General features: G+C 38.5%; 2 protein-coding genes across 5 annotated transcripts in view; one reads left to right on the forward strand and one right to left on the reverse strand.

Annotated features, from left to right (window-relative positions):
• The window catches only part of LOC111250807 (uncharacterized), a 20,817-nt gene extending 11,814 nt beyond the window's left edge, over positions 1 to 9,003 (forward strand). For 2 of the 4 annotated variants that reach the window (XM_086991064.1, XM_086991063.1), the window contains 5 exons: positions 65 to 259; positions 570 to 808; positions 1,104 to 1,336; positions 1,449 to 1,581; positions 2,574 to 3,251. In XM_086991064.1, the coding sequence (XP_086847190.1) occupies positions 65 to 259; positions 570 to 808; positions 1,104 to 1,336; positions 1,449 to 1,581; positions 2,574 to 2,638 (865 nt within the window). In that variant the 3' untranslated portion in view covers positions 2,639 to 3,251. Of the gene's footprint in view, positions 1 to 64; positions 260 to 569; positions 809 to 1,103; positions 1,337 to 1,448; positions 1,582 to 2,573; positions 3,252 to 6,201 lie in introns of those variants that run through there. The other 2 variants (XM_022806583.2, XM_086991065.1) reach the window with 2 other exon arrangements.
• On the reverse strand, positions 8,034 to 11,737 carry Mat1 (CDK-activating kinase assembly factor). The gene is made up of 4 exons (XM_022806587.2): positions 11,496 to 11,737; positions 10,868 to 11,065; positions 10,253 to 10,510; positions 8,034 to 10,038 (listed from the first exon to the last, which is right to left on the reverse strand). The coding sequence occupies exons 1-4, from the start codon at positions 11,676 to 11,678 to the stop codon at positions 9,715 to 9,717; spliced, it is 963 nt and encodes a 320-aa protein (XP_022662322.1). The 5' UTR covers positions 11,679 to 11,737; the 3' UTR covers positions 8,034 to 9,714.
• Between the last annotated feature and the right edge of the window lie 1,890 nt (positions 11,738 to 13,627).

Here is a 13,627-nt window from a genome sequence, read left to right on the forward strand (position 1 = left end):
CACACCTTTTTAGACGTATTTTGAACATGAACTTTATCAGACAGTAAGAGCCTAGCTTCTACAGGCGAACTTCGAGCGGGAGTGGTTCATGGTGTGGCACTGAGAAAGGCGCCGGGATTGAAGATGAAATAGGAAATGCTTGTGAGGAGCTTCGTTCAACAAGTTTGCCTTTTACCAACGAACAGAAAGCTCAGTCACCCGACGTACAGGAAATTATGCGCTTTATGGATGCATTCGTTATTAAAATTTTAGAAGATTAGTAAGTGAAAGATTTATCTTAGAGGAAAGTAATAGAACAACCCCTAAGTCTGTCGAAAACAATAACGAACGTCTGAAGTTAGAAAAAATTATTGTATTAAAATACTCTTCAAGTAAGGACGTATTTCCATATATAACGGTTACTTTAATTTCAAAATTGAGTATATATATATATATATATATATATATATATTTTTTTTTTTTTTTTCATTATTCGGAGTAGGATTATATAATTTTTGAGAGGTTTTGGAAAAGAGTACCCAGAGTTTTGTCTGATTTGGGTGTTGTCTGTTTCTCTCGTTTGGATGAAGTGCTTCGGTATCGCCGGAAGAAAAAAGCCGATTTGGAATGCTTGCAACAACTCCTGAAGGTCGATCGGCATTCGCACGTTCACTCGATGGTCACCGGGCAGGGCGAGCCTGCTTAGCAGAAGGTGCCTTTCTCAGCCTTGCTCAATCAACAGCTGTGATGTTGTTTGAAAGTTGTGAGGCCGATGACTGGCCTCCTGCTAAAGTACTTATGAATATGTGCTTCACATTCTACACGGAAGGTATTATTTTAAAAGAATATCTCGCATCAGCGAAGGAATAATTCCGCATAGCTATAGTGGTACAATACCGGGTCATATACTACCTTTTCCGAAATCTGACTCGACTGCTACGAAAATATTATGAAGCTTCGTAACTTACGATGGCTTACGGCCAAAAGAGTAATAACTTAAACGTTTGTGATGGAATACAAATTGCTAGTATTGCATATGATAACTTGATCACTGTGTTTATTTTTGTGTAAATACTTGAAAATTAATTAATTGCTAATTGCTAGATCTTTGATATGCTTTTTAGAGGAGCAAAATGATGGATCCATTCATCGAGAGCACTTATATAGTCAACTGTCGTCACAGCCGATCTGGAAAAACCATCGTTTCTGGAACGCCGCATTTTTTGAAGCAATTCTGTGCGAACGAGCTAAATTTCTTTTGCCGTCAGCTCCAAGTCCTAATTGTATGAATCAGACTGGCAAAGACAGCCCTGAGATAACTTCTCAAACGAGACAAAGACCTGATAAGGAATCACAGGTACAAATCTTTCGTAGAAATTGATCCTTTACATTAGTCAAGTTGAACACAGCATAAAGGTTGTATGTAAGTATATTGGGAAACATATTAATGATTTTGTTCGAATTTTTAGCGTCAATGCCTCGAGAACGTTACGTTCAGTCAGTTGGCGGTGTTCACTCACAACATGCACGCCTTAGGGCTTCCAGCCCAAATGTGCCTTCAGTTTCTGGACAAACAGCTCGTAATTGGAAACCTGCCTCCTGGTAAGATCTAAGGCGGGCAAGATATAAAGCCATCTATTCCTAACTATGGTAAATGACACCCGTTTATCAAATCTGCACAATATCAAGGTCGTGTTAGGAGCTGTAGTGTTTGCCGTTATATTAGAATCATAGAATACATAGAGATAATTATGTCTCCTAGGTTAGCGTCTCGGCCTTTCTTCACAAGCAAAAACGGATCGCACATTTTTCACACAAATCAGGCGTTTTTTTTCTGGATGCAATGCCAAGTTATAGCGCATTGAAGGAGGGCATTTTAGCACTTTTAATGGGCAATAACAGGTGGCACCATTTTGTTGAAACCATCCTTTGTGTTTGTCTACGGACCCAGTTTTGGCTGCCAAAACTCCTTTAACATGTCTCCTGTAAGGAGAATCATTTACAGTCGAGTCCAAAAAAAAGATGTTCGGATTCCCTGATACGTCTCCACTTCTTACATTAACAATCTCTTCTGTCTGAACTTCCGACGGGTGCTTATAGTGAAGCCAACAGATGCGGACTTAACCATTTTAAAACATTCCACTAGACGATGCGGAAAAGTACTGAGGCGCAGTATTGCAAATAGTATCTCATCTGCGTCGGCGACTTCGTTGTCACGCAAACACTTTATGAAGTTAATACACCAGGAATAAAGTACCCTATGTTTCTTGAGTATAATTTAGCGCTGTCGCATAGGTATGTGTTGGTTCATGATTGCGGTAAACGGAATAGTAGCGCCTTATTCAAACATTTAATTGCAGCTTCTAGTATTATAAATATCCATAGTTGGGTGAGTTTGTCTTGTGGCCCGCAAAGTCCAGAGTTTAGGTGCATTTCTTGACTAACCTTAGGACTACGAATAAAGAAAAACTTGACACACAATATTAGTATCACGTTAGAGTTTCTTTGCTCTAGCTGAATATTTTTATACGTGACTGGCCCAACAGACGATCTAATTTCTAATTTACGAATTGTGCCACGTTTTCAAATTTCAGGACAGAAGCGGCTGCTTCGCGAGAACGTTGAGAACCTATACAGACTACAGCCCAAACCAGTTTGAGCGTCCAAGTGCAATACCGTAATTATAGTTTTAGGATATGAGAATTTAGTATTTATATATTGATGTATCCTCGAATTAAGTGGTGAACAGTGCTTCTACTAGTAGCCTGGCACGCAAATGAGGCGAGGCACAATTTTAGGTAACTATGCTTGCTACCTAGTTTTCCAAATGTATTAAGCAGGTCTTATAGACATTCTCTTGTTATGTTGGATTAATAAAGGAAATGCTGATATTACCAATGATTAATTCAGCTCAGGGGTTCATTCGCGTGATCTCATGCACGTTTGGTGCCGTGGACACTATACACTGATAAAAACAGTTTCCTTCACTCCTATGAGAAACGTGGAAAGAAAATAATGAGATCAAGCAAAATTTGGAAACGAGTAAAAGGCGAGAAAAAGCCAAGATGAAGACGTTGTTTGCTCTGGTCGCATTAAAAAAAGTCACTTCATTCATTCTGCCTGTCTGAACGTTGTAAGCAATAATCGGAACAGCATCAGAAAGGATGCCCGAGGGTTATCAACTATGACTATGTGTAATTTGAGTTTTATTTACTGGTCTGATGACAGTCAATCTTATGGAGCTCTGAAATAAACTCCGAAAGTTCGTTGAACAGTTGATTTTTGCTATTACCATGATTAGCCAATCACCACTGTATAAACGTTTCGTACTCATTAGAAACTAAATCATTTATTTTTATCGGAATAAAAAATCACTTAAACTGAGCAACATGAATAATCCTATCCATCGGGCTTCTATATATACTTCTTATATGAATTTATTTGTCGGAGCTATATCTCGAGGCCATACTAAGGCATGTTCCTAGATGTACAAACCGCCGGGTGTTCTAAAATCCCTACAGTAAAATAGCAGTATAAGAACTGAGTAATTTTCAGCCATGCTAACACAATGCAACCATTACAAGCTACGTATTCAATAAATGTATCTTATGTTGCCCCCCTGTTAATACCTTAATGTTACTAAGACTTCTGTGTGTCTCGTAATCGTGATAAAATTGAGCTCTCTCTTAGTTATAAACGATGGACTCGGAACGAGATCTTACAATGGTAAATGAGGCTAAGACTTGCGGCAGACAGGTTACGAGCCGTTCACCAAACCTTAATCAAGGTCAACACATGTCTCCAAAATAATGGTGCGAGTGATTTGGAGCATGTGTGTGGTGATGTGGCAATTCCGAACACCCACGAGTTACGTAATTCAGGCGTCGGAGAAAATACCCAAGATGAAATCGATTCAATCCAATTTATATTATTGCTTTCAATCTATACAGATATATAGAATAACGTGGCGTACACATTAAAATTTGGCTTTAGTACTTAGGTGGTGTGTTCAAGGGTGTGCATCAGTGCTAGACGGACAAGACTTTTATGCTTTGTAGCGTTACTTTATTAGCCAGCCTCGTCCAATCGTTAGGAATACTTGGCAGGTACCGTAGAGCATATATATATATGTGTATATATGCTCTAATATATATCGATATATATCGCTGCGTTTGAATCCGCTGATCTACAGATGACAATGTTGTTATGGTTGCAGCTGTTGTCATGTCTAACTTTGTGCATTGATGTTGATGTTATTACTGACGCCGTTGCCTGTTTGTGCTGAGTTGGTTTTCACGAACTTGTTCACGCCATAATAGCAAACGATTATAAATAATTATTGAATAGAAGGCATTACGAAGCGCTAGGCGCAGTTTACTGCTAACCTAACTATTGCCTAGTTCAGTCCCGTTAAACGAATGCTTTGTCAGTATCCTATTAAAATATTAGTTCATGCGGGAATACAAATCGACATTCAACACTGGAAGCAATAAGAAGCCGGAGCGAGAAAAACAAAGAGATGAAATTATGTGCAAGAAAAAAACAAGTAATTTTGGTTCTGTTGATTCAAACAAAGACTTTGTAAAGGGATTAAATAAACAGTATGTAATAGCATAGTAGATTAATATGATTAGATCAAATAAAATAAATTGGAAGCCGCATGCTTATACAAGCGTTCATCCCAATACCTTCGGATATAGGCAGTAGTTGATGTTTATGAGAGACATACTTTTTACTTAACAAGGTAAAAATATTTGTCTTGACTGTATGAGGATTGGAAAAGTTCATTATGGTGAGGAAATCAGTCATTTTTAGAGAACTTCACGCAGTAAACTTATTGAATTGGTGCTAATATGAGGTATGCTGACTCATACATTGTTTTAAAGTCGCCACGCCTCCGGCATAGAAATTGTAAATATTTTTCAGCTCCAGTCTAACCGCCTTGTCGACCCTCAGATGATGCAGTGGAGGTATTTTTACCAACTGAAGTTGGGAACGCGTGGTAATCTGGGTTTGAGACCAAACCGAGAAACACATCGGTGTGTGTTAGGAGCCAGCCGTATTATGCCTTGCTTAACGGCTGCACCGGACGTGAAACTCGAAGCATTAGTTTAATCACCTTGGCCATTGAAAAGCTACGACAACGAAGATCATAGACACCTAAAATAAATAGGTTTACAGGACCTATCTATAACTATATTGTAACTGTACAAGCTTGTAGTGCCATTGGGGAATAAGATCTATGACGGAAGTACCTTAATTTGAATACTGTCAAACCTAGTGCAGTCGTTCTGTAAGATTACAATTTATTATCTGTCATTAGTCTAATAATATCTAGTCGTGTTTGCCTCGTAGCATTTGGCGATTCACGAAAGCCCATGCTGCTAAAATGATCTGCATTAAAATGTATAGCCTTGTGTATCTCGTGTAAATTACATCTGTATATATTTCGAATGTTCTGAAAGCGGTCTGCGCGAATCTTCAATATGACGGTTGGAAAACAGAAACAAAACAACATAAAAACAAGGATGTTATCTACAAGAATTATCTGGAGTACGTCAAGAGTATGATCAGTAACGTACACTTCTAGTATATAATATAACTAGGGATTTCTCAAGTTTGCTGACGGCGCCAAATTTTTGAACGTCGAAATTCGTCGTCAGGTAGCAAATTCTCTAGAAAATGTACCGTTAGCTTCTCACAAAACTGATTATTTAGTGCCCTGAAATATGCATACTAGAAACCCACGAGGTGTGTTGACTCAAGACCTAAAGGCCTAAGATAATTATTAGGCGTATTCGGTATTAAACTTAAGTTACCTTTTTTACCAGCGGAAATTTGGAAAAACATAGGACCCACTTTGCGAATTAGTGTTCAACAAGTGTATCGATGAATCTCCGTCTTGCCACGTTGGTACCCGAAACTGAAGGTAGCCCGGAGGCGATTACTTCGGTTCCGAAAATTCTCTTTTAGGCCATTTGAGAATTTATTAGCCCCTCTAAAGGATCATAAGAACACTGAAAGTAATCTGGTCCTAACCTGATATTTTCTATGTGTTATAAAAGTCAGAATTTTTCCACCGCACATCTTTCATACTGCAGGCGCTTTCGTAAATTGCTTGCCTCTGAAGATTACAAACTAAATCATTTTTTTATCTTTGTTTATAAGTTTTTCAGTGTTAAATGGAAAAAGGCAACTAAACTTGTATCTTTCCGTTTTAAGGTGTATTGACAATAGAGCGTTACGTATCCGCGGAGGGAAAACAAAATGAGACGACTGAGCTTGCGGCACCGATTATCTTGTAAAATGCGTGGAAAATAGGATCTACAGTTCAGCCGTATACAGCAAATACCCAAATCATTGCTGCTATAAGTGCTTATATATATATATATATATATATATATATATAGGCCTAAAGATCTAGCGTCTGCATTGGGAACAGAGATCTTTGTATGATTTGAGGGCAGGCTTGTGATTGTCTCAATTTTTTCATCAGCTTCTGTGGTATGTACTCAAGCGAAAAAAAACAACATAGTTGAGAGTGAATTTCCTGTAATGTGCGGATGGTTGGAATATATTATTGGACTGTCTGCGCTGTTCCTCAGCTGACATGATGCGCATTAAGTATGCGATCTATCATCTTGACCGCCTATTGCCATCTCTGTGGCAAGACCATTCTTAAAATAACAGATACGCCGCCGACAAGAAGATGAGTCTGAAAGCGGGTCATACCGACGCCCTGTGTTCGATGTCGTTTTCAAACGCGAATACCTCTCAGTAATATTCGATTACAATACGCTACCCGTTGCTTAGAAGTGTTCATAAAGCTGTATCTAAATAAATGCAATAGGACGGCAGATTCTCCCTTCATATTAAACAGAAACAGTACAGCTAGAGCTTCCTTTGGTGGACTTTCACGCTCAGCGCTAGGAGTGTAATTTTCATTTAGTGGACATCGGGTCTCATGTCATGGCGCTATCCTGATGAAACTTTAAAACTTTGATATCTTAAATATTTTGTGTCAATCAATGTGTGCCCATACAGCTCTCTAATCTTAATGCAGTGTGATGTAAAAAAAAAAGTCGATTCGCTCCGGAAAACATCTCGGTAAATATTCAGCTGAAGATCTATCGATATTCCTGTCACTGGCGCAACTGTACTGTGTCATAGAAATGGACAGGTCATGAAAAGCCTCGTAATTGGTGTACAACATAACTGTTTTGCTTTAAAGCTTGTTCGGCTGTGCAACCTGGTGCCCTTAATAGTATTCACCCTTACTGCGTATTAAACATTATCATCGTGCACCATGTGAAAATTGTTTCGATTGATCCATACGAATTATCGATGATGGTAATACGTTGATGTATTGCGACGTGACCGCCAGAGACGCAAACATTTTTCTCACACTGAGCAAAAAACGTTTCAACGCGCGTATAAGTAGCGCAGCCTCTCGCTGAGGAATAGAATATGATAGACATTGCTAATAGTAAAAGTATGTTACGGCTTATTTGTTGCTAAGTGACTTATTTGGCAATAGTGACGCCCGCTAAAATGTGCTTGAAATTGATGTACTACAATAGATAATTACTATTACATTGATGCGTTCATGATAGAACTTCGTAGACTTGACTTATCTAGCATTGATTATACAACTGATTCCATATGAATCCATCACAAAGAATCTTAATTGTAAATTACTATAGCGAAAATTGTCTCCTTCAACTTTGTGGTACTACTCGTATTGACAGCATAGTTATGTACGCGCTTCTGAATGTAGATCCTGACTTAATATACACATCCGTCGAACGAGAACCAATCATAGGACTGTTTTTTTAATATACTTTAATACAAAAGGTTAACTGGATTTGTTTTATGGCCTAAATAACCAAATTACGTTAGTGAGGAGCCTTTTTTATCTTCATGTGATTAAAGAAAAAAATAAATAAAGAAATAAAGAAAAAAAAAGATGTAGTAGGTTTTCGGATCGTATATAATTTCGCGTACTATTATATATTTTTATCAAAAAAGAGCTTCAATGAAAAGATGAGACATCATGGTGTTCACGATACAGTGCTGAAATAGCTCCGTTTTTATTCAAGGAATCTATCTCACCCCAACAAAGTCGACAACGATGTGAACCAATCTTATCTGAGTGTCTTTAACGTTCTTTAAAATAACTGAGGAACGCTTATCCATTATGGTATTCTGTATTGGCATTAGGTATAAGACGATACTTTTGCAACCTTGAAAACTTCTTTTAATAATGAAAATATTAGACCAAATAACTATACAGTATCGTTTACAGGAGCTTTACGTAGGCAAAGGAAATAGATAATTTAACTGTTTGTTTATCGATTATTACGAACATTTTACAAATAAGAATAACAACAAATGACCTAAAAGCTGACGGCCGTTCTCGAATGTGACTTGTCTGAATTTAACGTGCTGCTGCCTATAAAAAGTCCGTGCTAGAAATCGATTCGGCCACTGACGTACCCTCTTATCATGATCCGTTATGACTTTTTCTATGTATTCGTTAAAACTTAAAAATTAAGTTGATCGACTGAACGATATGATATTTTCTCCAGATAAATACTGGGGGACACGACTTTCGAATCTTCGTAAGGTAAAATGAATGTAGCTTTGTAAACAGCCATAAAACGTAGAACTTCCTACTGTACACGCAGAGCTACCGGTAGATTGATTATCTAAACACCACTTCGATTTGTTTTACTCTCATGAATAGGCGGAATACACTCATTAAGTATCTCTCCCTTCCTTCTTTCACTCCGCCCTTTTGTTGCCAGATACTTTACCGGGTAATTAACTATGTTTTTATTAAAAGACACCCATTAGGCAGATTGATCGAGTCCCATAGCTCATGATAACTTAATGACAGCGTATACTATCGACTTACTGGGTCTCGTGTTGAGATCAGCCATCAGAAGAATACTGAAGCAGATTACGGGACCTAAAAACTCGGTATGCACTACGAGAATTAAATAAATGGTCAAACTAGTGTTATTTGTGAACTCATTTGTTATATAAACCTTTCATATAACGACAGTAACTAGTGACAGTGGATAAAAAACAAAACAGAAAGGACTAAAAGCAATAGAGAATTTCACATTCTTTGCTGCTGCAATCTCACCATTTCTGATTAACATTGATCTAAACATTCTTTTTTTTTTAGATAAAAGGTTCGATATGGTACGGGTTCGACAAAAGCAATGATTAAAAAAAGTCATTGCCGTTTTTGGTTTTTCAAACGGCTTGGATTTTTGCTACATTTTTATAGGGCTTCTTCATCATTATAAAACAACTCCAACCACAACTCAGCATCGAAGACCGCCATTTGTATTGGATCTAGCGGATTTTGGGACATAATCATAGTTAACGTATGCGAAATTATTATTTTATAAATACGATGGGCTGGACAAACGTACATAGGAAAATTCATTTTGAGCAGTAGTTAGATCCAAAGTTTTTTCCTTTAGTATACCGTAAGGCAGCCTCGTGAAAATTATAAAATACGGCACACATAATATCCTTATATACAGAAAAAGGTATATTTAGCCCTTTTTAGTACAAAACTATGCAACCACACGTTATCTATATACACTTAGGGAATGACGTGCCTCATCATAAATGACATGCCGTATATAGCCAAAAGTACAATCGACATGCTTCCGTTCGTATTGTTCCATTACCTTTACGAATTCATACATAATCCTTCTACAAGTTGTCAATTTCAAAATACAGGCCACATAAAGCGTTTTGAATAGCCCTTTGACAGGCAATCTTCGATTCGAATCCGCCGGCTTTTTCCGCAGTATCTGCCTCCCGAATGTGATTGAGGTAACCAAAGTCGTCCAGTTCTTCTTCTGTCGGCGGTACGGGCCCAAGTGTATCCATAAGCAGCGGACGATATTCATAAGGAGGATGTTCCCGCGCCTTGGGTACAGGAAGGAACTCGCCAGAATGACCGGCCTGTCCGGCGATTTTGATGCCGGTCGAAAATGCAGTCGGTGCTGAAGATCGGGCTCGTTCTGCTTCTTCCTGCAGCATAAAATAAGAGCAAAATACAATAATCCGGTAATAGTAAGAGTATACAAGCATGCTTCAATTCATGCCTATTTCAGCATTACATGTAAGTCTGTATGAAACCATGCGATTTATTCTTGCAAACATCTGAAACGAACGAGGATTGCCTAACAGAATCCTGTTAAAACGCAAATGGACTTTACTGAAAAAGAGTTCTGCGAAAACACACCTTTTCAGCTTCAGCTTGTTGTTGTTTCTGACGGTCGTGTATGGCCACGATCTCGGCAGCAGACATTTCCGAAAACATGAGCTCATCAATTAGCTCCTCTTTTTCTTTGAGTTTTGCTTTTCTACGCTCAAGGTCTTCACGTCGTTGTCGTTCACTCCGGAAGTCCGACACGATTTTTTCCTCCTCAAGGAGTCGCTCAATTAATTGCTCATCTTTACTTTGGCGACCCCGATTTCTGCTAATCATAACCTTGTGATCCTTCGCGACAAAGGTAAAGGGCAATAGAAACACAATGTCAAGTTTTCAACAGCATGCCTGATGTCTTTCAGAATGATTTGTTCTTACATTTGTACTTTTTTTGGGCAATTTGTTTTTAAGAGCACTTAAGAGCAATGTTACCGTAGATTTCTACTGGAACACAGAGCAAGCAAAACTTAACTAACACTTTGGGCAAACATGATACGAAAACGACTGTGTTCTTTACTGTCGCGTTTTAACCTGCGTTGACCCTATCCAACGTTGTCTCGGCACCCAGTTACGATATTAAGTGGTATCTTAATCACGAAACAGCCTTAGCATGTCCTGTGAGTGGTGTGGCCACATGTTACTTAATACCTTCTTGTATTGTTCGACGTGCTTCCGCGTTGCTTCTATATCGATGTTGTGCGTGAGCTTGAAAATTATATTTTCTACCATTTCAAGATAGTCGTTGTATTCTGAAAGCGTAGGAAAATCCTCTTCACGAGCATTCATATCTTTTAGGATTTTCTTGCGAATATCTAATTCCTTCTCCACCAGTGGATCGTCAAATACCTGTTAACACAGTTGTAACGACTTTAACGGTTAGTAAAGAGTTTAGGAGCAATGCGTAACTCCATTTAAAATATACAGTACAGTAAAACAGGGGGCCAGCAAGTTCAATGCCACTGTGTAGGTAGCTAAGACTGCTGGAAAAATCATTTAAAGTACATCTTTGTGGAAATCACTAAACGTTTATTTACAGCCACGCGAACGTTCTAATTCCAAACGAACCAAGCAGTGTTATTTTGACGATTATTCTATCTAGTCAATATAAAAGATAAGTACTGCATTGTGAAACGAAGCTTGTCATTGTGGCAACAAATACAACTATTATCTTGTCGGGACTTTCAGCTTGTTGCATGCTCTTTCATTCCTGATCCAACAATATATGTGCTGAACTTAAATAATGACAATAATAACTCATAAAGGTGATTTCACATACCTGAAGTCGGAATCCGGTTTTCCGCAAAAGGATATTACATGAAGGACAATTCCCAGAGCCCTTAATAAATACAATTTCGACACATTTCTCGCACAGAGGATGGCCACACTGGTTAACCATCAACTTAAGTGATGGATTCCGAAACTTCGTAGTTTTACATCGTGGGCACGAAACGTCATCCATTTGCAACTTTGGTAAGACAGGATCCCTATATAAAAATTATCGTCAGATAAGGCAACGAGTAAGAACAAGTACTGGTGATGAGCACACTGATATGCGGGGGATCGTTACGGTGTACTATACGAAAAGCTACACACAGGACCGCTTAAGCTGAAGTTTGGTAATGATATATTGATTTCGACTTACGAGAATGAAACGCAAATAAGTTAATACCCTAATTTATATAGTAGACAATATGCTGCTACAAAATGCGTGACATAAGATTTCGAAGTGCTAAAATTGGACCTGTCATAAACTAATTTGTTTGCTCCCTGTACAGTTAATCTTTCTGCTTTAAGAATTATTACACTCCTTGTCTAAGCTGCTCTGTGCTATTTGTGCGGGTTAGTGGGTAGCAGTTCTCGGTGCAATAAAGATCCGAAAACTACATTATCCTACATTGCCTTCCTCATTACTTTCCCATTAAAAAATGTAGCTAGAGAGTGATATAGGAGGCGAAATATATTTTTGTAAAGCTGATCTCAGCGCTTTAGTGCTGGAAACTTGGAACTGAACCACAGACCACGCACCAAATCGCCGCATAAAACGCTTGACAACGAACTACAAGTTAAATCGCTCTGTTAAAAGCTTTTTTTTAGTTAAGAGTTTGCCACCGAACTGTTACAGCTTAAATGACTGTACATTGCTCAAACGGCAGAAAAAAAAGTCATTTTAGCACAAGACAGATATCGAAATGAAAAATTTATGGTTTCAAACAGTTTTCAGTATAATGATGAACAGGTAATTTCTTACTTTCAACACTCAGGTGATTTAATATGGCCTGAAGGGAGTATTCTGAGTCTTAAGACGATCAATGCAGATCGTGACTTGGTCTAATGTTTCAAACTAAATAAAAGAACCGACAATATGAACTCCGTGAATGTGGCAAACAGCGCGCTAAATTTTGTTGTATTATGAAAGTTTTAGGTTCCGTCTGCCTTGAAAATTTTGCCAGCCTTTAGGTTAAAAGCCTTTTGCCTTTGAATTATAGCGCAGATCTTGCTATAAAAAAGCACGGCTTGGGGATCAAACGGTTCAATAGAAAAGGTAGAGATTCGAAAATGACCCTAAATAGATCGTTCTATCAGATACCTTCTGCGCTTATTGAGGAATTCGTCTGTGCAATCTGAAGGACATTTTTTGAAAGGGGTATTTGCACAAAGCTTAGATAATAGTTATTATAAACATATACCTGTTTTTTACTTGACGATCATTCGTGTCAGATGTCAGTGGATGAACCATTTTATTAAAACAATACATACTCTTTAAAATCTATTTTGTCAGATATTCGGGTGTAACGAATTATCATTGACGATTTTTATTATTTCGTCGGTTAGAAAGCCATTTTTGTTTGTTTAGTTCATTTTAAATATCTTTGACATTTTAAATGACTTAGCTCGACTATGAAAGCTATTTCTTTGGTTTTCCATTATCCTTTTTTACCACACGCACACACACACACATACACACACACCACACACACACACACACACACACACACACACACACACACACACACACACACACACACACACACACACACACACCACACACACACACACACACACACACACACACACACACACACACACACACACACACACACACACACACACACACACACACACACACACACACACACACACACACACACACACACACACACACACACACACACACACACACACACACACACACACACACACACACACACACACACACACACACACACACACACACACACACACACACACACACACACACACACACACACACACACACACACACACACACACACACACACACACACACACACACACACACACACACACACACACACACACACACACACACACACACACACACACACACACACACACACACACACACGCACACACACACACGCACACACA

Source organism: Varroa destructor, unplaced genomic scaffold (assembly GCF_002443255.2).
Source record: "Varroa destructor unplaced genomic scaffold, Vdes_3.0 BEIS01000005.1, whole genome shotgun sequence".
Classification (NCBI taxonomy): domain Eukaryota; kingdom Metazoa; phylum Arthropoda; class Arachnida; order Mesostigmata; family Varroidae; genus Varroa; species Varroa destructor.